Source organism: Patiria miniata, unplaced genomic scaffold (genome assembly GCF_015706575.1).
Source record: "Patiria miniata isolate m_02_andy unplaced genomic scaffold, ASM1570657v1 HiC_scaffold_19, whole genome shotgun sequence".
NCBI lineage: Eukaryota > Metazoa > Echinodermata > Asteroidea > Valvatida > Asterinidae > Patiria > Patiria miniata.
Window position 1 is genome coordinate 3,411,617 of NW_024037057.1, and position 24,190 is coordinate 3,435,806.

At 44.2% G+C, this 24,190-nt stretch overlaps 1 protein-coding gene across 1 annotated transcript in view; it reads left to right on the plus strand.

The window, feature by feature from the left end:
- The window catches only part of LOC119725340 (treacle protein-like), a 29,626-nt gene that overhangs the window by 4,339 nt on the left and 1,097 nt on the right, over positions 1 to 24,190 (plus strand). The window contains 14 exon segments of the mRNA XM_038196736.1: positions 664 to 795; positions 2,135 to 2,184; positions 3,376 to 3,475; positions 3,987 to 7,820; positions 8,468 to 8,684; positions 9,422 to 9,672; positions 11,235 to 11,378; positions 12,513 to 12,584; positions 13,956 to 14,164; positions 15,595 to 15,743; positions 17,203 to 17,297; positions 19,491 to 19,593; positions 21,462 to 21,607; positions 23,806 to 24,190. Of these exon segments, the coding sequence (XP_038052664.1) occupies positions 2,150 to 2,184; positions 3,376 to 3,475; positions 3,987 to 7,820; positions 8,468 to 8,684; positions 9,422 to 9,672; positions 11,235 to 11,378; positions 12,513 to 12,584; positions 13,956 to 14,164; positions 15,595 to 15,743; positions 17,203 to 17,297; positions 19,491 to 19,593; positions 21,462 to 21,607; positions 23,806 to 24,190 (5,740 nt within the window). The 5' untranslated portion in view covers positions 664 to 795; positions 2,135 to 2,149.

Here is a 24,190-nt window from a genome sequence, read left to right on the forward strand (position 1 = left end):
CAATTTAGAAAAAAAAATTATTTGAAATTCACAGAAACGCAATCGATTCCCACCATTTTATTTTTTTCATTATTACCCCAAAGGTGTCCCACAATTTGTCTCTTAATTAAAGGGAAGATACAACATTTGCAAACATCCAAAAACGAAATGATCAAATGATCACGAAATACCTTACTGGATTGTCAGAGAATGACAGTCTAAAGCATCCTTTAAAATCGTGGCTCCTGCAGTGTGTTGACATTTTCAAGAAAACTTGTATTTTTCCAACGCTGGTCGGCCGACCAGCGTTGGAGAAAACTAGCGTATTTTCAAAAACTGCTCCTACTTTTCATATTAAGTTATTCTGCGTTTTCTTTGCAATTGATTACACACCTGCGAAGGGGTACAAGCCTGCTAGACTGATTCTCTGACCTTACAATTCCCCAAAGTCTACAATTGCTCTGTTTCATCTTAAGTGGGGTCAGGGAATCAGACTACAAGAACATGATTGGTTTTCTTGGTTTTTCCTGCATCCACAAGCCCAAAATGTGAAACAAGTCAGCTTAACAATATTTGCTATAACATTCTAATCCTCCAAATCCATTTATTTCTGAAAATTGCAGCAAACGCAAATATTCCCTTTAATTCCCTCCTTCGACGAACCTTATTTTTTCTTATTTCCAGATATATTTATGGTTCACTGGTCAGCCAGCAACTACGTATATATTTTTCGTGATTGAGAAGTGAATTGAAACTGATGTCACCATGATGCTTTTACCTACGTAGCCGCCATACATGTATACCATTTGCAACAAGGTAGGTTTGGAATACACTCATAGTCTCCACTTTTTTTTATTAAATCCTGTTTTGAAAGTCGGCATTTCCGTTAATTCTTTATCTTAGGCCAAAAAAAAAAAGTCGCCGGTTTCTGGTATGGAGCTTGCCCAAAAAGTGGTGCGGCGATGCGGCCTTTTTTTTTTTACCTGTTTTTTTTGCTTCAAATGTCAGCTGATGACTGCAAGTGGTGCCCGACTAAACCTAGTGCAAATACATGTATATGGGAGTCCGGAGAGGCCACATAAAGCTTATTCTCGATCATAACCCCATCTAAAAACACGTTAAAATTGTGCAGCAGCAGGATTCCAGTCAAACCAGTCAGTTTGGCGGTTTTGAGACATCATCTTTTATTGAACAAAAAAACTTTTTCATTTTGCCGACGCGCATGGCTACAACGACGCGCGCGCATACCAGAAACCGGAGACTTTTTTTTTGGCCTTATCTATTTGCAAAAAAAACCCTTGAAATTGCAGTTTTATTATGAAACCCTCCTATTGCAAAACGTACATTCTCTGCCACGTTGTCCTGTCAGTCAAAATCAATCAAGTGACTGTTCTCAACAGTTAAGAGCTCCCAGCCTACATAAAGCAGGATTGACTGGCTGGGACTGTTTGTGTAAGTTGATACAGCTATGCTTTGACTGTAGACGATTGATAAGCCAGCTGTGCCTACCACCTGTCTAATTTTGTCTGTTGACTGAATTTGACTACTAGTCACAGTGCTTGTTTGAAATATGATCTGACTGTTGGTGACTAGCCTGTGTGAAAGGCATTGCAGGGGAAGAGGATTGAGTTTTTGACTGTCTGTGACTGTTCAGATAGCAGGAGGGTTAATGTACTTTGCTTCCTAATTTATAATATCACCAGATAATGTGTGCCTTATAAATTGTAATTTTTTTACCCAGAGTAAAACCAGGCGTTTAAGAAAACTTTTTTTCTTTAGGCCATGTATTCATAAAAGCTTGATCAAAGAAAAAAAGTTGCAGTTAATTTGGACTAAGGAAATACATGTACCATAAGAAGTTACCATAAACAACACTTTTTTAAAAGAAAAAATCGATAAAAATTGTAGTTCTTATTTTGGAACAGTGTTGTGTTCCAGTCCCTGCAAGTCCATCGCAAGTATTTCAGTCTGAAGTCAATTATGTCACTAGCTATTCAAATGAACTGCTACAAAAGCCTTCCTTTGTCATTGTTCGTCCAGTTACTTGTGACTGGACTTGTGAAAGGACTTGTGAAGGGACTTGTGATAGACTCAAATTTAACACTTTTGCAGGGTTTTTGCCGTGCGTAACTTGAGTTGTCCTTTTCCCCACCAGGTCCAGCAGTAGGCCATGGATGATGGTCGATGCTTACTGGACGTTATTGGGTAAGTCTTTGTGGTTGTCAACCCCCCCCCCCCCCAAAAAAAAGTTTCCAGATAATCGATCTGACATCTGAAGGTCACAAATAGTTTGGTATTTGAGCCTTTCTGGACTCCTTCCAAAATGCATTAATTGATATCCATTAAATTTGTATAGGGGTGTTCCTGTGATACACAAATAAGCACCCTCCAAATCACTCTATTGGCAATCTTTGCATCCTCCAATGCACTCAATGTGTCCGGCTGTCTGAGGAAAAAATTTGCAGTTAGTTAGGCCAAAAAAAAAATATGTCGGTCTCCGGTCAGCGCGCGCGTCGATTTTAATCATGCGCGACAATCTTCTTTTTTTTCCAAAATGTTCCACGGTAGCTCAAACAGCGCCCTCTATTTCCGCACCTCCTCATTTTTTTTTTTACCAAAGAGCACCAAGGAATGGGAAATAGCACCAAGGCAAATGATTGAAAGCACCAAGGCAAATTATGGAGGACACCAATGTACATGAGGACACCAAAAAAGCAAAATAGTACCCACCTTGTCTGTACAATCCAAGCTTGAAGAAAAAAAAAAAGAAGCCGCGTGGCCGCGTCAATTCCGGATCTTTGGTCTGACCAGAGACCGAATATTTTTTGTTTTGGCCTTACATGGGTGACTGCTTTTCTGGCTCTGCCTTCCTCAAAACCAGTAAAAGCAATTCTGGATTTAGAAAGATCTTAGAGGAAGGAAAGCGAAAGTATGTTCCATTTTTGGAGCCTTTTGGTCAGTGCAAGAAGTCGTTAACGGGATCATGTGAATTATATTCCATACCTTGACCCCTCCACTTGACTCTTGCTAGATCAAGGAACAAGGAGCTGTTTGAACCCCTGCTGCTGTTTTGGTGTGGTAGGGGTATAGAAGCTTCTTACAAACAGAAATTTGGTATTCTAACTGACAGGTTGTAACAATACAAGGTCCTGCCCAAGACCTTGACTAAGTGCATTCTCAAAAATAAGCCAAGCTATATTGCCATATAGCCTCAATCTTGCAAAATCCTCCATGTTGCAAAGAGGATTGTGGCTTACAGTGTCCATGTGTTCTACTGATAGGGTACAGTGACTCGGCCATATGTCCAGAAATGCCCAAATCGGAGAAGGCCTTAGTTGCATAAAGAAAGAAATAATTTCTTAATTACCTGTTTCTTGATGATCCGTTTGATTGCAGTGACCCTATTGCCCTGGATGAGTTTTTGCAGAATGAAAGCAGACAGCAGCAGCAGCAGCTGCAGCTGAACCTGTATAACGATGCGACAGACAACGAACAGGTACTGCACACTTGTCCCCAACAATTCTATCATTCAAGCCATGATTTTTTTTAATGTTGTCAACACGTAACTAGTTTTTCCTGAAGGAAACATCAAAACGTTTGAATATGCGATGTACCATGTAGTATGCATTTACCCGTACAACACATTTATTTATTGATTTTTGTGACGCCTAAATTAAATTTTTGGAGACACCTACCAGTCCTAAATTATGTAAGTCCGTACTGACCAGGACCACTTGTGGGGTACTGGTACAAAGGGAGCGATACCCCACAAGTGAAATTTTTAGAAAAACGGTACCCCACAAGTGAAATCTTTAGAAATAATGATAAAAGGACAGCAATGCTCCTACCCTACAAGTCCTTTCCGTGATAGCATCCGTACACACCAGAGCTTCTTTTGGGGTACTCGTACAAAGGGAACGGTACCCCACCAGTGAAATCTTTGGAAAGACGGCATCCCACACGTGAAATCTTTATCACTGTATGTCTTGAATGTGTTTCTCCTTCAGAATAACTTTCCATCTAGCCATCAACTCCTCTCGCCAACTGACCTGATCTTGCCTCAGAGTGGCCCTCAACCAAGCTACCAGCAAACATCAGTTTCGACCTCTCACGAGCTTGATCTTCAAGCCGTATCAAGTACAACTCATGGTGACGATCTCGCCGGGACAGACAGTTCAACCAAGCAGAATGTTGCGGGAGCTAGCAATTACGACCCCAGAACAGGGGCACAAACGCAGTTTGTTCAGTTGCTGCAGAGCTCACAAGTTCAGGTTGCACAATCCTCTGTCGGTTCAAGTGCAATCCCAGTAGCCACCATCAAGCCATATGCTGAGACACCACCGTTACAGGTTCTGAACAGTGGTTCCAATGCGACAGGCGCTGTTGTTGAAGACTCTACAGCCCAGAGGGCCCTACAGGGACAGGCTGTCAGCCAAGTCCAGGAACAGCCGGTCAAGGCAGCCCCTGCAGCAGCTCAGACCCCTGGGAGCACCTTGCACTACCTCGCCCCGAACTCCACAATCATCGCCAGAAATGCTGCTGGTCAACCTGTCACACTCTCTAGCACAATGCTACAGGCTGTGCAAAGCATGACCCAGTCACTGGGACAGAATCAGGCAGTGGGACAACCCATCCAGATCATACCGAGCAACCAGATCATACAGCAAGGCGGTGCTCTCCCTTCGGGAAGGGTCATGACCTTAGGTCAGGTCATCATCGGAGGAGCCGCTGGTCAGCAAATTACTTTAGTCCAAGCCCCTCCAAAAGCCGCACCCAAAGTACCTGCCATGCAGACCATCATAGCCGCACCCCAGGTCATCAAAGGCCCCGCCAACATACAGCCCAAGCCCGCTGGTGGAACCACAACAAAGACTCCAATCTCTATCAGACCGGTGCAAATTTCGATTCCCACCCAGGCCCTACAGGCTGGTACAGTTCCCCAGAATTATCAGATCATCACTCACCCGACCCTGGGGCAACCTGTCATGGTCTCTACAGCGAGCCAAGACCAGACCCAACAACCACAGGTGGTCCCGCAGTTGCTGCAGCCAGCAGCAGCAACTCAACAGGAGAATAACAACAGTTCCACACAGCAAACAAGTTTCCGCTTGGTGCAGCACCCAACTTCGGGTCAAATTCTACAGATTCCTGCGCAGGCTGTTCAACAAGGTACTTCAAGCACCCCACAGCAGCAGCAGCAGAGCTTTAGAGTAGTTCAACAGCAGTCAACAGGTCAGCCACTCCAAGTTGCAGCAGCACACCCGGATGGCAACACTCCAGTTCAGCAGACCTATCAAATTGTTAACCAACCCACAACAGGACAGGCAAGTGCCTTGACGAAGACCCTTGCCCATTCACAAGGAACTGTGACATCACAAACTGGGATTATTATGCCTCAGCAGGCTGTTGTGCTCCAGAATCAGACTGTCCTAACAAACAGCGGGACCTCCCAAAAAGTGCATCCAGTCATTACCATAGGTACAAGCCAAGGAAACATCATTGTGATGACACAGTCACAGCCAGTTGCCTCCACAACCACAACGCAGTCTGGAAATGAGGTCGCACCAGAACCTGCCATTAGTGAGAGCCAGACTGAGTCAGCAAGTAGCAAGACAAAGAAGCCCTCGCGACCTTCGAAGAAGAAGAAAACAAGCACAGACATAGCCCCTAAGACAGGCGTAGTGGAGAAGGCATCCCCACTACAAACGTCAGCGCAGGCAATCCAGCGGGTTCCAACGCATCAGAATCCAGCCACAGTTGTCTTGCAGACAGATTTCACCATCACTCCGAATGCGCAGGGTATACCAACAATGACTGTCAGTCAAGCTGGCAGTCAAGCTGGCAGTCAGTTATCCGTGGCTCCTCAAGTCACTCAGTCCGTGTATCAGGTGAGCCATAACTCGGTGTCGGTCCAGCAGAAGCAAGCAGATTCCAAGGCACAGGCCTTGCTGGATGCTGATCAGCAGCAGTTTCAGCTCTACCAGAAGGTGTTGAAGTTGCAGCAGGAGAAGCAGCAAGCCCAACAGGTTCAACAACAGCAGCAACAGGCAGGGCAGCAAGTTCAGCCGGCCAGCCAATCAATCGGGCAGGTGTCTCAAGGAGCTCAGCAGGCACTACAGCAAGCACTACGACTGTCACAGCAGCAAGCACAGCAGCAAGCACAGCTCTCAGCTCAGCAGGCACAGCTTAAGGCGCAGCTGGCACTCCACCAAGCACCGACAGGGCAGCAACTTTTAAAGTCTGCACCAGGACAATCAATGCGACAGGAGCAACAGCAGCAGCAACAGCAGCAGCAAGGGAATCTGACTGCAAATCAGCAACAAGCTCAGCAAACTGTTGAACAGGTCCTGCACAGCTCCCAAATGGCATACACATCACAGCAACAGCTTCTTTCGATGAGTTCGCAAGGTTTGCAGTTACAGACGTCACAGGCACCATTGAGTCAGCCGCAGACGTCGCAGGCACCATTGAGTCAGCCACAGACGTCACAGTCCTCCAAGCCAAGTCCAGACCAACAGGCACAATTACAACAGCAACAACAGCCATTGCAGCAGCCAAAATCAGGGTCACGGCAAATGACTTTTGGGCAAGCCCTGCAGGCCCTCATCAACCAAAGCGGTAAGGGGCAGCAGATCACATCCCAACAGCAACTGCAGCAGTTCATTCAGGCTAATCCACAGATAGTAAAACAACTACAAGTGATCCTTCAGCAACAGAAGCAGCAGCAGCAACAACAACAGCAGCTGCAACTACAGCAAGATAGTCAAAGTGCACAGGACTCCCTGCTCCAAGCCTCACAAAGTCAGTCAGGTGATCCACAAGCATTAAATAATGCCTCAACAGCCCAGCAAAGCCAGGGGACATCTCAACTTGGAAACATTAACAACAACAGTGATCAATCTCTCAATCAAACTCAAATCCAACCATCCTCTGAGCAAGGGTTCCAAGTCTTGCAACAGACAAGAGTTAACACTGTTCCACAACAACAGATAGTCAACTCTCAAGGACAGCGACCATTTGGAGGGCTTGGCTCAGCAGCCATACATCTGGCAAGAATGCGCCAGCAAAAGATTCAACAGCAGCAGCAGCAGCTGCAACTTCAGCAGCAACAACAAAGCAGTACATTGTCCCTAGACCAACAAATGGCAGTCGGGAGTGCCAACTCCCAGCAGACCTTTCCCCAGAGTCAGGCGCAACAGCAAATCTCACAGGTTACACCGGGCCAACAATCTAACCTGGAGAAGCAGGACCTAGCTCTGGGTCAGCTTGCCAGCGTGGTTCAGACTCCACAGAGCCTGGATCAGGCATCACAAGGAAGCCTCCAAGTCTCACAAGGAAACATATTCCAGATTGGGTCTCAAAGTGCAACCAGTGCCCCTGCGCCTCAAATGACAGTCCATCAACAGCTGCAGCAGCAGAGACAGTTGAGTGCTGCCACTGCGGCTGCCACACTGCAAGCGCAGCAAGCACAGACTGGAGTCAACCAGGCATCCCAGGGTGGCCATTCCCAGTTGCTGGTAAATGCACCTGCAGGTAGTCAACAGTTGCAGAGTGTAGAGCAAGGAGCCAAAAATGCTGCTCAACAAGGGGTGCAGGTGCAACAGCAAGGCCTGCAACAGCAGCAGCAAGGGATGTTGGTGCAGCAAGGTGGTCACCAGCAGGAAGGGATACAAGTGCAACAACAAGGGGTGCTGCAGCAACAGCAAGGGATGCAGGTGCAGACAAATGTACAGCTGCAAGGTGTCAGCCAGCAACAACAGCAGCAGGTGCAGCAAGGAGTACAGATGCAACAGCAGCCACAAGGCGGGCAGCAAGGCAGCTCATCAGGAATCTCCCAGTTGGTAAGTTCTCCAATGCATGGCTTCTTTTACAAATTCATCCTTTTTGTTGGAATCCAAAGCCTAAAAATTGAAATTCTTGCAGGCTTTCGCAATACTGTGATCCCTGGGTTCCTTAGGAGCTCCTGGGTATTGGTCCCTGGGTACTGTAGTGAAAATGGTTTCACTGCACATCACCCCTCCCCCTTTTCAATATAAATTGTATGACAGGTTATGTGTTTGGGAGGATGTCTTAACATATTTGTGCTAAGCACTTTAGATATATGAGACCAAAGACAAGTTCGTTTAGAACTTACAGCAGGACTGTTCTTATCAGAACAACAACAAAAAAACTACTTAGCAAAGTTGATAATAAGCAGGACAAGTTCTTTTCAGAACTAATATCTTCCAAGTAGTAGTTATTACCACATGGTGTTACCGCAAACCGAAACGATACCGATACCCCACCATGCAAAGCCTCAAATCTTATATCACTTTAGATATACATCAGTTATCATCGTGACTGTCACCTGAAAATATGTAACATGCAGATCTGAAGGTCTAGCAGCACCAGGAAAGTGGTCCCTGGATACCAAGATATAAATGGTTCACTCCCTCTGCCCATTTTATGACTGTTATTTCTCCCCCTTCTGTCTGCCTGAATCGTGCAGTCAAGCTCCACCGCCAACACCCGGCAGCAGGTCATCCAGCAGATCAGCATCCAGACCCAGAAGCAGCTGCAGGTCATCCAGAGCCACATCCGGCAGGTCAGCGCCATTGTCAACCCCACGGAGCAACAGAAGAACATGCTGGCCCAGCTGCAGTCGCTGCAGCAGAAGATAGTGCAGCAGGCGCGCCAGCAGCTGGCCCAGTACCTGGCCTCGGGAGGTGAGTGCCGTCGATCTGGGGCCGACTCAATTCTGCTAAGCACGGAAGACATTTGCTTAGCGAAAACAGGTCACCAGCCAAAGTCTCATTGCATGTTCGTTGCTGTTGACTGGTACTCTCCCATGTAAGGCAAAAGTTTTCTAACTGTATCAGTTTATTATTGTATGATGGAATTTTGTGCCTGGGAGCTTCAAATTTAAAAAGGACTTTCGCACTTCTTCTTTCTGCCCTAATAGATAATACAATGCCGCCAAAATATAACCAGAATTAAAATGGCAGGGTATCCTAGGAATTGCCTTTCCATTCCCTTCTGTTGTTGGTAAAGAATTTGTGAAACAAATTATGAATTGGCTGTTTGGACTCTGTTCATAAGTACCTCCTGACTGGTAATATGTAGCCTGATCGTTGTATCCAGAAACCGTTTGGTATTGTTTGCCTTTTTTTTCATGCTGGAGTACATATATGCGTAGATTTTATGAATAGTAAGCAATATATGTGATGCGATCAAGCTAAATGAGTCGTTTGTCGAACCTGGTCAAATTTTTGCTGATACCATCTTTAGTTCAAAAATTATGGAAGTCGGAACAACAAGACGTGATTAAGTGATGTGATGAAGTGGCTCTATTTTGGCCTGTATCTCCAAATAAAAATTCCCGACACACGACTCCTGTAGCTTGATCGCATCACATATGTGAACCCTAAAAGTAAAAAAAAAAATATGGTTCGTTTTCCCCCAGGGTCGCGGCAACAGAAGTCTGTCTCGGCATCCCAGTTGGTGACGGCTGCCACCCCATCGTCCCAGCAGTCCCAGGTTTTAAGCCAGTCCACCCCTGCCTTCTCCTCAGCTCAGCAGCAGTCTGCAGCAGCGGGATCCAGCCAAGTCCTGTCTCAATCCCTCGGTGGTAAAGACACGCTGCAACAGCAGCAACAGCAGCAGCAGTTGGCCTCAGCTGTTGCAACAGCGGCAGCGATACAAGCCTCGCCACAGGTAAGGGACCGTGACCATTCAGCCCCGGTATGAAAAGGGCCCCCCGGTAAGCTCGTCCCCTCCCAAGAAGTCCTTTCGTACCGTCCCAGCTACCGGCCCAGGAGCTGGTCCGGTTGCTAATCAGGAACTCCTCTATCCTGGGGTCTATTGTTTGCAAGTATTGACACATGTAATATATCCCAGAAGAAACCTGCTTGTGGTTTTCATCTCTCAGCGCGAAACAATAGAACACTTTCGTCGGCACAGATCAAAACCCCTGCCATGCGGTTTCGCGCACAATGGGGCCGTAAATTAAAAAGGCGTTTGGAAGGATTTTATCTTTAATCCGGTAAATCTGCTTTTGTTCTGCCTTGGACGTTCTCTGAAGGGCAATAAATTGATGCACCTGACTGACTTCAAAACTTCTGGTCAGACAGGACCATGTACCGGACGAGACTGGGCTGAAGACCGGACTGGCTCTGGACCGGACGAGGTACCGGGGGCCCTTTTCATACCAGGGCTGAATGGTCACGGTCCCTAATGGGGGTCTTGGAATGCAACTTGCTTTCATGGGTTAGGCTGTTTATCCCATGTTTTTTTCATTCTGTTTGGATTTTTGTTGTTTGCAGCTGCATAAGAGTTGTGAGGCCTAGTGGCTAGGGTTTTGTAAATCCCGATCAGAGGGTCAGGGGTTGAAATGCGATGCCTGCCGCATGTTGTGTCCTTGGGCACGCCACTTCACCAAAGTTTCCTCTCTCCGTCTCCGAGTAAAAATATATACCAGAATTAGCTGGGGAGTAACCTTGCATCCCATTCAGGGAAATGGTAAAAGTCTCAGTTGTTTCATACCAAGGAAGCCGAAGAAATAAAACACCTGATATAGCAACAATGACGTATGCATGGTACAGTCAACTCTCATTAGTACAAACACTGTTAATACAAATTCTGGTTATAACAAACAATAAGCCTTGGTCCCGACTGCATTTTTGTGCACAATGAATGGGACTGATGTTCCTCTTAGACAAACATTAACGAGAGTCGACTGTATTTGCAGAAGTATTGGTTCAAGGAAGTCTTACTTTCTTGCAGGATATGACATGTCACATTATTGTTTATTTCTGGTAATGAAACCAAGGAATCCTTAAAAGCGCCCCAGGCACTGTAGCTCGCAAGCCTGAAAAAACCTGTAGAGAGGAGACAATGAGTAGAAACTACAGTTTTAGAGGGTGGGAGGAAAATATCAGAAGAACATTCTGGGGAAAACCCACGGAATCAGGTAGGGACTGAAAACCCAATCCACATGTTGGCTCAGGTGGGATTCGAACCCGGGTCACAGTGGTTGAAGGCGAGGAAAGTACCGGTACGCCAACCTGACTCCCCACGCCAACCTTACTCGACAAATGGTACATGGGTTTGTCCAAAATCTGTCAAAATAAATGTGTCATGTTTTTGTTGCACTGATTGAGAAAAATTGAGCAGCAGCAGGGATAAAATGCTGGCTCAAACCAAACAAAACCTGAACATTTTGTTGTCTTTCATCATCAAAATATTCCGACTTTGGCATGTTATGTTTGGGTTGTCAGGGAGCAGCCCAGGCAGGTGGTCCAACCACCAAGCAGCAGCTGATGGTCAAACAGTTGCAGGAGCACCTCAAGAAGATGACGCCAGAGCAGCTGCAGCAGTTTTCCAAGCATCACCAGACGCTGCTGCTCAAGATGCAAGCACAGGTATGCGTTTGGACTTTGGAAGGCACAATTGCAGAATACCCCGCAACTCGATCTATCCACCTCGTAGCCGGCTACAGAGTCATGGTTGATTGCCCTCAAAAAGCCTTCTCAGTGCTACCTGCGTGTACACGCATCACGCTGCACTGCACTCCCACTCCGTATCCGCGTAGCCGGCAACGGGGTAGTTAATTTGGACTTGGAATTTTTTCAGCAACCCCCACTCATTTTGTATTGCTTCTTAACCCCTTGACGCCGGGGAGCGGGCATAGCCGCCAACCCACTTTCCACAAATCCTCACTGGTATGCGTGTGAGCAGTGCTTGTGCTGCGTTCGCCCCACAGATGGTAGCGGACAAAGGCCGCTGTGCAGTCATGCGTGTTAGCCGGGCATTTAAAACCCATCCGCAAAGGGTTAAGGGGATTGGCATTCAGTATCCATGTAGCCGGCAAAAGGGTAGTTAATTTGGACAGCGATTCCAACCGTGTAGCCAGATGATTTTAGGGGTGAATTTCCAAGCGGCGGGGTATTCTGCAACTACTCCCTTTCGAATGCTGTGCAGTGTCCCTTTTTCCAATATCCTTAGAAGTAATACAGTAGAGCACGCCACTCTAACAATCACTGCAATACTGAACATTTGGCTGTTACGAACATACCCTTTCGCCTCAAACTTTAGTGTATTTTTTTTTTTTTTTTTTTGGAGCCCTAGCAGCCGATCTCGCTGTAATGGGCTAAGTTCGGGCAAGGACCATTGGTCGACTAGTGGTTGATTTGTGACGTACCTTACGCCTGCGCACTGATAGCAACGTGCGAACGTCTCTAGTCAAACGCTGGTCAAAATGTCATCGCTAAACTTCTGGATCTTGGCTCTCTGCTAGCGTTATGAATGTACGCGGCTATTGGTTACCAGCAACGCAACCAGCCCCAGTAGGTTGGTTCCAAATAGTCAACTAGCGTAGTCGACCACCATCGTCGAAACGGCGTTCGGGCAAGCGTTAGTCGAACTATGGTTAACCATTGGTCAACTATAGTCCTTGCGCGAACTTGGCCATGGATGACCACTATATGAAACAATCTATTGTGGACCTCATGGAGTGGGTTCTTGATACCCACTGATATTTTGTCTTCTGTTTACAGGGAAGGATGAGTGGCAACCAGCCACAGCTGCAGCAGATCACCCAAAAGGTCATCACGAGCAGCCCGGCAAAGGTACGGGACTTTTGTTACGTTCGTTGTGTAACAGCGCCCTCGGTGGTTTAAAACGGGAAATGTGAACTCGTTAAGTGAAGGCATTCGGCCCCACTTTTCTGTTGGAACCCTCTGATTGAGTGTGTGCGCATTCGGTTGAACATTGTTTGTGAATAGTGCGCACCATTTGCTCCCATGACCAACACATCCCAGTCTGCACAAATAGGTCATATGACAATCTATGCAGTTTAGCTTTTCCTTGCATCAGCTGATTTAATAATAATAATAATAATAATAACTGGATTTATAGAGCGCCAAATTGCCAAAGGATACAAGGCGCTGAAACAAAGAAAGAAAGAACTACAGAAAGAACAACAGAAAAACAACAAGGGCGTACGACCAGCTATGGTGTGGGGGAAAAAAATGGGTTTTGAGAGCCTTCTTGAAGGTTGGCACAGTATCGGAGTTTCTGATAGGGATGGGTAGACTATTCCACAATCGGGGAGCAGCAATAGAGAAGGCCCGATCACCTGCGAGTTTATTTGTCCTCTGGACAACAAGAGATTGCCCATGAGAAGAGCGAAGGGAGTGAGACCCGGTTCGAATTGAGAGAAGAGAAGAGAGGTAATCAGGGGCAGAGGAGTTGAGAGATTTGTAAGTGTGGACCATAGTACAGAATTGAATGCGTTGTGCAACTGGACGCCAGTGTAACTGGTTAAGAAGGGGAGATATATGTGTGTAAATGGGCATCTGGAAAATGAGCCTAGCACATCTGTTTTGAAGCCGTTGAAGACGAGAAAGATCTTTCTTTGAGATACCGTTAAGTAAGCAGCAGCCGTAGTCTAATTTCGAGAGAAATAAGGCGCGGACTGCGCCTTATTTCCTCATTTTTCTTTTGAAGTCATTTTAAAGTGAGGAAAAAATGTTGGGGAACTTTCTTTTCTTTTTGTGTGTGTGACTTCCTAGTTGTAGTCTGACAGTTGTAGGCGGGGCCCATTACTCAAAAAAAGATAAACCCTAACCTCTAGGCTATTTTGAATAAAAACCCTGCTGAATGCAGCAACATGCAACACTTGTCAAATATGACAAGCTTGCCCGGTGTAGCAAGATCCATCAGATCACAAATCTCCAGGCCAAACGGCCTCAGAGTCTGCGGTCACCAAATGCAGCAGGATACAACTGTGGCATTGTTCAATGGGCCTAGCTCTCATTGTCTCAGAATTGGCCGTTTATGCCCTGGTGTTGGTGGCTCAATGCAGCAAGGTCCCACGGACCTTTACACTTGATGCAGTGTGTTGCGTCTGGCAGGGTTAGGGTTAACGATTCTCCCGTTTGTTCCTTGTACCGATAAAGATTTTAACTTTGAACTTTTGTTTCGTTTGTGATTTGCAGAAGAACATCGCCATCAAGCCGGCAATCATGTCCCAGCCGGTCGCCCCCAGGGAGTCCCCCAAGGAGATCCTCCCTAAGCAGGAGAAGGAGAAACACAAACACAAGTCCAAGCACAAAGACAAGGACAAGGAGAAAGACAAAGATAAGGACAAAGAAAAGGACAAAGAAAAGGAAAAGGACAAACTATTCAAAAAACCAAAAGCCACCCCGTAAGTGCTCACCTTTTATTTATTTATTTTTTTTGTTCGCCTCGATTTTGTCAAAATCTTGCGCCTGGTTTTTGATGGAGTTTGATGGATCCATGCTGTCGTGCTATATCACAAAGGCAGTGTCTCAAAATTTTGTTAAAAGGTGCCCCAATTTTTTCAAATTTTGTTGGATGTTCCTTGCAAAAATGTCGCGCCACAAACAGTTGGTGTACTACTTAATCTGTGAAGGAATCCCCATCATAATCCAGTGCTTTGTCTTGTGCGAGCTCCCTAGATATCAGACTCCATCACTGTTGATTGTGGCGTAGCAAGTGGGGGTTTTGGGGGGGGTTGAAACTCATACCCTCCTCCTCCCTTCCATGAATAAAACAAAAAAGGGGAAGGGGGAAAAAGGGAGGGGTAGCCACGCATTTTATCAACATGCTGAACATGCTCTCTGCACTCGGCCCGTTTGGGAATGTTGTCCGGCATATTGAACAAGTTTTCGGGAGAAAATTGTAAAAAAAAAAAATTAAAAATGTTTTAAAAACCAACAAAATAATTTCTCGATATGCCACCAACTGTTGATGAATGCCGTCTCTCTTAATCGTGTGCGGGATGCACAACTGAAGAATTTGACGGCCTTGTGGTAGCTCAGTCCATCACAGGCTGACAAGTGATGGACTCAACAAAATTAACACTAACCGCCCTGAATCCTTCAAAATCCTCTTTGCCAAAGTGGAGGAATTTGGAGGATTGAGGTTACATGGCAAAAGTGCATTACTGATTTCGTAGGATGCACTTTGTCATGGTCTTGGGCTGGACCTTGTGCTGTTTTTGCTCAGCCATGCATAAATATAGGCCTGGATTATGCTTCAAATCCTCCGCACTGCTCCAGGATGTCACTGGCCAAGCCTCAAAATATTGACAGTCACTGCCGCAGGATTTTGCAGGATTCAGGCAGTGGTCACCCCTCCACGGACCATATTCAAGAAATAATGGAGGAATTTGCAGGATTGAAGCCGTATGCTATTTTTCAATGAGGCCAATTGAAGGATTTTGCAGGATTAAGGCTACATCCTAGCTAAAATTAAGGCATAGGGAGTAAGGGTTAAAATGAAAAAAATGTTTTAAACTTATATAGTGCTTTCCATTGTATCAACAATCTCAAAGCGCTGTACAATTCATCAGGCCATGAGACCACGTGGCAGCCAACATCAGTGCACATTCGGTCTCTACCCTCACAGTACCCATTCATACTCTTAGGTGAGAGAGGCAAATGTAGTTAAGTGTCTTGCCCAAGGGCACAAACACCATGTTCCTGGCAGGGTTCGAACCCACGTACCATCGTACATGATCCAAACCATTAGACCATGGCATTCAGCACCGGTTTGACTGGTGAAACAGAGGTGTTGCGAAAATCCAAACGATCTTTGCTCTTCCTCTTTCAGCGTTGCCAAGCAGCTGGCCCAGGACCAGGCCAGCGTGGAGAGGACCGACACCAAGAGACCCTTCACCGTCCCCAGCAAAGCCATCAAGAGACTGCTGCCGTTCCACTTGTTCCAGGACAACACCGCCACCGACAAGCAGCTTGCCACAAGTGAGTTCCCTGCGCCTGTTGGTGTCTTGAAGCTGCGTCCCGGATCTAGGTTCCTGGGCCCTGAGTGGATTAATACTTACAAATTGATGGTCTCCTGAATTGCACAGAAACTCTCAAGGTTTTCCCTCTTTGTAGGAAGTCAATATTCAGAGCAATATGTAAAACCCTTGAAAAACCAGGTCAATTTCAGGTGAAGGGATATGAAGTGTTACACAGAGAGTCACTGCATAAAAAAACAGCACTGGTTGCCTTGAGCTTAATCACGACACAAAAGGATTGTGCAGAGTTTTGAAGTACATGTATTATCCATACTCCACAGAGGTTTACTCCTCAAAGAAATTTTAAGTGGGGGTGGTAACTCTATGGGCACAAGTGGTTTTGCAAGACTTGGAAGGGTTGTGAAGTGCAGAAGACGAGGAGGTTTAAAGGGAATATACAACATTTGCAAACATTGAAAAATAAAACTACCAAGTTTTTACGAAATACCTTACTAAGATGTTGGTAGATGACAGTCTCAAGCATCCTGTAAAATTATGGCACCTGGTGTTAAGTCATTTTCAAGAAAATGGTATGTGTGTAAACATTTCCAACGGTGGTCGGCCGACCAGCGTTGGAAAAACCTAACTATTTTTCAACTACTGCTCCAAATTTACCATTTTTTCAGTCTAAATTTTGTTTGCTATTGGTTACATGTTCCGATGAACGGGTGCAGGCCAGCTAGACTGGTTCCCTTACCTTACAATTTTCCATCATCTATAAATTGATCCATTTTATCTTTTGTGGAGTCAGGGAACCAGACTACTTGAACATTTTTGTTTTTCTTGGTTTTTCCAACCTTTTCGAACCCAAAACTTCAAAAATGTCAGTGTAACAATATTTGATCTATTATACTAACCCCTCAAATAGTTCATTTCTGAAAATTACAGCAAAAGCCAATGATGTACATTCCCTTTAATTTACTCTTAGACCCCCAAAACCCAAACATGAAATACGACATACAAATGTAGAATCCATCGGTGACGCCACAACCCAATAAGGAAAGATCAATTGTTGTGAATAAAGGTAACATACAACATTTGCTTTTGCTGTAATTTTCAGAAATTGGTGGATTTGGGGGTTAGTATTTTATAGCAAATATTGTTACAACTGACCTGTTGAAAGTTTTGTGTCCATAGATGCTGGGGGAAAAAAAGAAACAAATTTTGTTCTTGTAGTCTGGTTCCCTGACCCTACTTCAGACAAATTGAGCAATTTATAGATGTTGGGGAATTGTCAGCTTGGGGAACCAGACCATCTATCTTGCACCCATTCATGGATGTGTAACCAATGGATTAAAAAAAATTGGTTGACAGTTGATTTGGGGACAGGGTTTTTTTTTCAGTCAAGTATTAAAGGTATTTCTTAATTTTTTTGATGTAATATCACCTTTAAAACTCGCTTTCTTCTTGTGGCCTGACAGCTGACGAAATTTTTGAAGCCAAATGCATCGGCTTGATGGAGAAGAAACAGCGAATGCTCAGCAAGTACCAGCTGCTGCTCTACAACGAGAGCATGGTGAGTGGAGCCTGCAGAAAATATAAATCAATCCATGTCTGTATATTGTGTGGTTGATCCTCAACTTTCATAATGGCAATTCCACGGTTACTCACGTTACATTTTTGATGTACTTTTGAGTTTCCTTAGGCTGTAATTACCTTACTGAAAAGGTTTAATAGCTGTTATCCCCATGGTAGATAGAGTAGACCTAGACCTACCTAAGCACCAAAGATGACATCCAGAAAAATGTGCTATGTATGATAAACAAGACGCACAAAATCAGTTACTCACGTTACGAAAATGTAACGTGAGTAACCGTGGAATTGTCCATAACTGTCTGGGTTCAAAATCATCGTCCAGTGAGTGTGATTTGTGTATGCACATGCGATGGGCTGTAGCATTGGACAGAAACTGAGAGGCGTTGAGCTCAAAATACTTTATGGATCCAGATTTCACACCTAAAGGTTCATTGTTTGAAAGATGCTAAGCAACAAAGAGGAACTCACTGGTTGGCGTTGTGCCTGTAGTGAGCAGGAATCCACTGTGTAGAATTTGTACACTTTAAACCTTTTTAAAGGTATAGTCCATCGTTTGTAATTTGTGCATTTTGTTCGTTTGAAGCAACAAAAGTGCTCAAGATCTAAAGAGGGGTGCTGAACAACTAACCTGAAGAAGTTTCAGCTCAGCTTTAGCTGTACATTTCAAGAAAATCAATATTCCAGGATCTCGATTTCAAATCAAAAGTTGCAGAATCATGCTTTGAATTGGGCCTGAATTCAGCGTCCGAGACACGTTCTCGCTGAGCGGATTGCAGCTGCGCGATGTCGCGCACTGATCCGACAAATTAAAGCAACCGCCCGCGCGCGCTTCGCAGAATACCAAAACGAACTACTAATTTGAATTTCCTATGGTGCTTCTTAAGAAGCGCCATTGAAAAGGCCTTCTTTTGTTGATTTCTTCAAAATGACAGCTTGCCAGAAAGAATAATTTCACAGGGAGTTTAGTCCCCTTACTGTCTTTCAATCAAGTATGTTTTTCAACAATAATTACGCCAGTTTCTTTTTGGATAGCTGCAAATGATGGACTCTGACTTTAAGTATTCTTCTGAGATGTTTATTCCAATGCCACTATAAGGCATAATGGATAATTTATATAGCGCTTTTAACTCTTTCAGTGCCCGCGAAATTTGAAAAGTTTAACCCTGAAGTGCCCAACTTTGAGCGTTTTTTTAATTGTTCAAAATTCTGTAAAAAAAAAAAGTTAATAAGTTTTACTCACCAAATTCGTTGTCGTTTCTCTCTGGTATATCCTTGGTATATTGAAAAGTCAACAGAAGTCACGTACATAGTGATACACCCTGAAACACTGTCCTGCACACAGGGAAATTCCGCACTTTTTGCAGAAAATACGAGTGTCAGTGCTGTGCCCTCTCGCAAGAACTCAAATGAAACAAATAAATACCTGAATGAAAATGATATTATTAGAAAGAGCAAGAGCGCCCCCTTGTGATAGCATGCTTACTCTACCTCGTACATGTACGAGGTTTGGTGATTTTAAGTACGAACATTACCTCGTACATGTACGAGGTTCGTACATGTACGACTTTGGCACTGAAAGAGTTAACTGGTATCAAAGTGCTTTACATATGTGATGCGATCAAGCTAAATGAGTCGTTTTTTTTATCCTGATCATTTTTTTTTTAATGGATTTGAAAAGAGCACAATTACAGGATTACTGTTGTGAAAACCACATGCTGATACCATCTTGAGTTCAAAAATTCTGGAAGTCGGAACACCAAAAGATGTGATGAAGTGATGTGATGAAGTGGCCCTATTTTGGCCTGTATCTCCAAATAAAAGTTCCCGACAAACGACTCATTTAGCTTGATCGCATCGCATATATTGAAATGGTGTGACATGTGCCACAGTGAGCCCCATGTTGGAAAGTTACAGTTGCTTGGCAGGATAGTCGTGAATCGGCAAAGAAACGGTGCATATCCAGGCATTGATTTGTGTAGCCATTTCTACCGAGTCTGACAAAATCTTGTTGTTATTTTGTTGTTATTGCTGTGATTCTGTTGCAAAACATTTCTAGCACGGGGAATTTTGCCCAGGATTTTGATAGAAAGTTGAGAAAGTCTTGAGCGTCTAACAGCAAAAACAAGAATCTAGGAGGATGGGTCTAATGATACCTGCTTTTGACTCCTTACAGAGGCTACGACCGTCGGCAGAGGTGGTGATGATTGAGCGGATGTTCCTCAGCGATGAGCGCAACAAGCTAGAAGCCGACAAGAAACTCATCACAGCAAGCCAAGGTACAGCGGCAGACCTATCTTTTCGAAAATAGTTTCTCCCTTGTCTAGCTTGACAAAAGTTGTGCTGTCTCGAAGATGGAGGTGGATCTGAAGAAAAATCAGAGGTGTTAAAAGTTGATTAAACCAAACCCAAGTAAATCCTTGTCATTTGATTGGAGGATTGTATGTCATGCGGCATTACCCAAGTAAATCCTTGTCATTTGATTGGAGGATTGTATGTCATGCGGCATTACCCAAGTAAATCCTTGTCATTTGATTGGAGGATTGTATGTCATGCGGCATTACCCAAGTAAATCCTTGTCATTTGATTGGAGGATTGTATGTCATGCGGCATTACCCAAGTAGATCCTTGTCATTTGATTGGAGGATTGTATGTCATGCGGCATTACCCAAGTAAATCCTTGTCATTTGATTGGAGGATTGTATGTCATGCGGCATTACCCAAGTAAATCCTTGTCATTTGATTGGAGGATTGTATGTCATGCGGAATTACCCAAGTAAATCCTTGTCATTTGATTGGAGGATTGTAATGTCATGCGGCATTACCCAAGTAAATCCTTGTCATTTGATTGGAGGATTGTATGTCATGCGGAATTACCCAAGTAAATCCTTGTCATTTGATTGGAGGATTGTATGTCATGCGGCATTCACTAATCAAACCATTGCATGGCCCACATCATAAACTGTGCATTTTTGGTTCCATTCACCGTACATTTGATTCCATCCCTTTTGATCTATTGCACACGCACGCTAGACCAAAGATCATATAGTGCCAGGCATAGACACGCATCGGTGCTGTACGATCTTTGCGCTAGATCATAGACCACATCATGCGTTTTATACAGCAGTACAAAACTTGCTTTTGAAGCGGGTTGTTACGAACTGAACTTGCCTTGCAGATTGTTTTGCATTGTTTTAAGGACTTACATAAAGTTTTCATATTGTTCATGTTTGGACTTTTAAACCTTTAGCTTCGAACAAGCTGAAAAAAAATAGCGGATGCCAGAATTCAATTTTTTAAATTTTGTATATTTGAAAATATTCTCATATAAACATTCATTATTTGTATAATATCCAGTCACTATGGTGACCGCCATGTCTTCTGGGTCGCAACGCGCCACACTATTGTTTTTGTTTTTTCTTGCCAAGCTTTTATGAGTTTGTAGACTGATACATCGTGGTTGGTTCATATTTTATAAATTGTAAACTAGGATATTAGGAATAGAACCGTGGTTTTCAAAATCTTTTATGAAACCCTTCACGGCCCTTGTACGGTTAAAGGGAATATACAACATTTGCAAACATCGCAAAAATAAAACTTCCAAGTTTTTACGAAATACCATACTTCGATGTTGGTAAATGACAGTCTAAAGCATCCTGTAAAATTACGGCACCTGGCGTGAAGTCATTTTCAAAAAAATAGTATTTTTGTATACATTTCCAGCGGTGGTCGGCCGACCACCGTTGGAAAAACCTAACTATTTTTCAACTACTGCTCCAAATTTACCATTTTTTTTTTTCAGTCAAAATTTTGTTTGCTATTGGTTACATGTTCATGAACGGGTGCAGGCCGGCTAGACTGGTTCCCTTACGTTACAATTTTCCGGCATCTATAAATTGATCCATTTCATCTTAAGTGGAGTCAGGGAACCAGATTACTTGAACATTTTGTGTTTTCTTGGTTTTTCAAGCATTTTCGAACACAAAACTTCAAACATGTCAGTGTAGCAATATTTGATCTATTATACTAACCCCTCCAACAGTTCATTTCTAAAAAATTACAGCAAAAGCCAATGATGTACATTCCCTTTATAACTTGGGAATCGTTCAATTTGATGATGTAGTTTTCAAATGTCCTTGGCCTGCAGAGCTTCTCAACAGCGTTGCCCCGGTCTCCAACACCTTGACTGTATCAATCCCATCAAGTAATGTAGGCACCACCACCACTGTGTCATCGTCTTCAATCAGACACACGTCAATTTCCACTACAATAGTAAAGGCAGGCCAAAAAATTGTAAGTTGATTTTGTTTTGTTTTCCATCGCAGATCGGGGAAAGAATGTTGCGACCTGACGCCACATTTTTTCTTCATATATCATCTCATTTAAGGGCATTCATTGCAAAAATGATGATAAGACATGAATCTGGGACTGAGAAACATTTCCAGTTTTGTTAGGAAATACAGTAAACTCCGGCTAAACCGACATCGTACAACTCGTCAAATCGCTCAAGTCGGCCGTCTGACTAAAGTCCCGATTGTCCGTAGTGCATTTCCATTGAATTTTTTATTTCCAAGTCGGCTTTTTATAAGTCCCTTTTCCATAAAAAGCATTACAAAATCCTTTGTGTATGTCGGCATTCAACAAATCACGCATTGGCATCGACTTCCTGTACTGTGGTTTGCAAAGTGTCGAGTGAAAAGTGGTTTCGCACGGCACCCCCTCTCGGCTGTACGCATGCGCTCTGTCCATTTTGGGGTCATCTTATTGAATGACTACTGCTGCAGTCAATGCGTGCGTGGTATATACCGGCCGGACCACGCATGCATTTAATTCGTTAGTGTGCACGTACATATGTATCGCGGTCTCCCCTATCAATACCCCAAACGTGATGATGCAATTCGAGGATTAATTTGCTGGATTCAACTCGAGCATTAAAGAGGTTGTGAAATGCTCGAAGACATTTCCGTCATTTTTCAGGTATATGTAGCCTAAGGTGTGATGAAATAAAAACGACTATTGTTTCTGTCATGAAATGAGTACATAAGGTACTTTTGAGAGCTGTTTTTCAGGTCCAGTTTCGACCCGAACGTTCAACTGTGTAAAAGTCGTCGTTGCGGGCAGCAAACAAAACACAGTAAATCGTGACGTAATAAACAGGACTCCCGATGCACAGAAGCATACACGAGTCCTGTTTATTACGTCACGATTTACTGTGTTTTGTTTGCTGCCCGCAACGACGACTTTTACACAGTTGCACGTTCGGGTCGAAACTGGACCTGAAAAACAGCTCTCAAAAGTACCTTTTGTACTCATTTCATGACAGAAACAATAGTCGTTTTTATTTCATCACACCTTAGGCTACATATACCCGAAAAATGACGGAAATGTCTTCGAGCATTCCACAACCTCTTTAAGGAGATAATTCAGGGTAAATCGAAGCCAATTAGTGCAATGAATCATGTGTGCAAACGACCATTCGTGTAAGTCGGCAAAATGACGACTTACAGCAGATGTCGGCATACGCGTAAGCCGTCACAAATTCTCGGGTCCCGAGAGTGCCGACTTTGCCGGAGTTTGCTGTACTTAGGAAATGTTCTTGACTCTCCATAGACTTTGTACACCGTGCATCAGGTTGCAACGTTCTTTCCCAGATCGGTGATATTGAGGCGTAATGAACAGCAGACTTGCTTCAAATTTCTTGTGTTGAAGTCAGTTCCATCTGTTTTATCACAAGTCAAGTAACAAGCAAGGTCACATGCAGGGACCACAACATACCGACAAAGGAATACCCTTATCACAGTTTATTTAAAGGAAGAGTAGATCATTTGCAGCTATCCAAAATGTAACTGACCAACTTATTGTCGAAAAAAGCGTACTTGGTTTAAAGATAGTAACGGCAATAAACTCCCTGTGAAATTATTCCTTCTGGCATGCTGTCATTTCGAAGAAAACATTGAAAGAAGGCCATTTCCAAGATGAGTCACGTGACTTATTTTCAGTAGTTTGTAATAAGGCGATTTCATGATTGGGTGCGCACAGATGTTGACATGACGCACACACCTGCGCGGTTGCTATTATTTGTTGGCCGAGTGCGTGGCATTGCGTAGCTGCAATCAGCTGAATGAAAACGTGCTCCGGATGCTGATTTCTGGTGCAGTTCAAAATATGACTCGGCAACATTTGAATTGAAAACCAGATCCTAGAATCTTGTTTTCTTGGAATATACAGCATTCACAGAGCTGAAACTTCATCGTGTTAGTTGTTCAGCACCCATCTTTAGATTTTGAGCACTTTTGTTGCTTTGACAAAACAAAGGACAGCTGGTCTACTCACCTTAAAATAGCTTTTCACTTGACTTGAGACTGACTTGTGCTTGACTTGTGAGTGCCTGAGTTCAACTCTGTATATTGTGAGCCTGGAAACTTTTAAATTGAATTTCGTTTAGTGTTCCACGGGAAGCTGATTATCCTTACATTTGTACTTTCCCTCAGGATACCCCTATTCTTCGCGAGTTGGTGACCTCCCCGTCAATACCGCAGAACCTCCTCTCGCCCAAGATAGCGGCCGTCTTGACAGAAGCTGTCGCAAGCAAAATGGCTTCCACGAGGCGCAGTCTGGACAGTGAGGGCAGCACGACCGCCAGAGAAAACGGGTCCCTGGAATCGTCCAACTCCGAAAGCGGCGACAGCGTTAAAAACGGCGGCGGCGGGGATGGTGCCGGGTCCGGGTCGCCCCGGTTACCCCCAAAGAAGCGCAAGATTGACATGAGCGCGTACCTGATTGACGAGCAGGTCTCATCTGAAGGAGGCGGCAACATTGAAAACCATGTCAAGTTAAAACTGAAACGAAAGCCTGCTGTCGAAATCGATCCAGAAA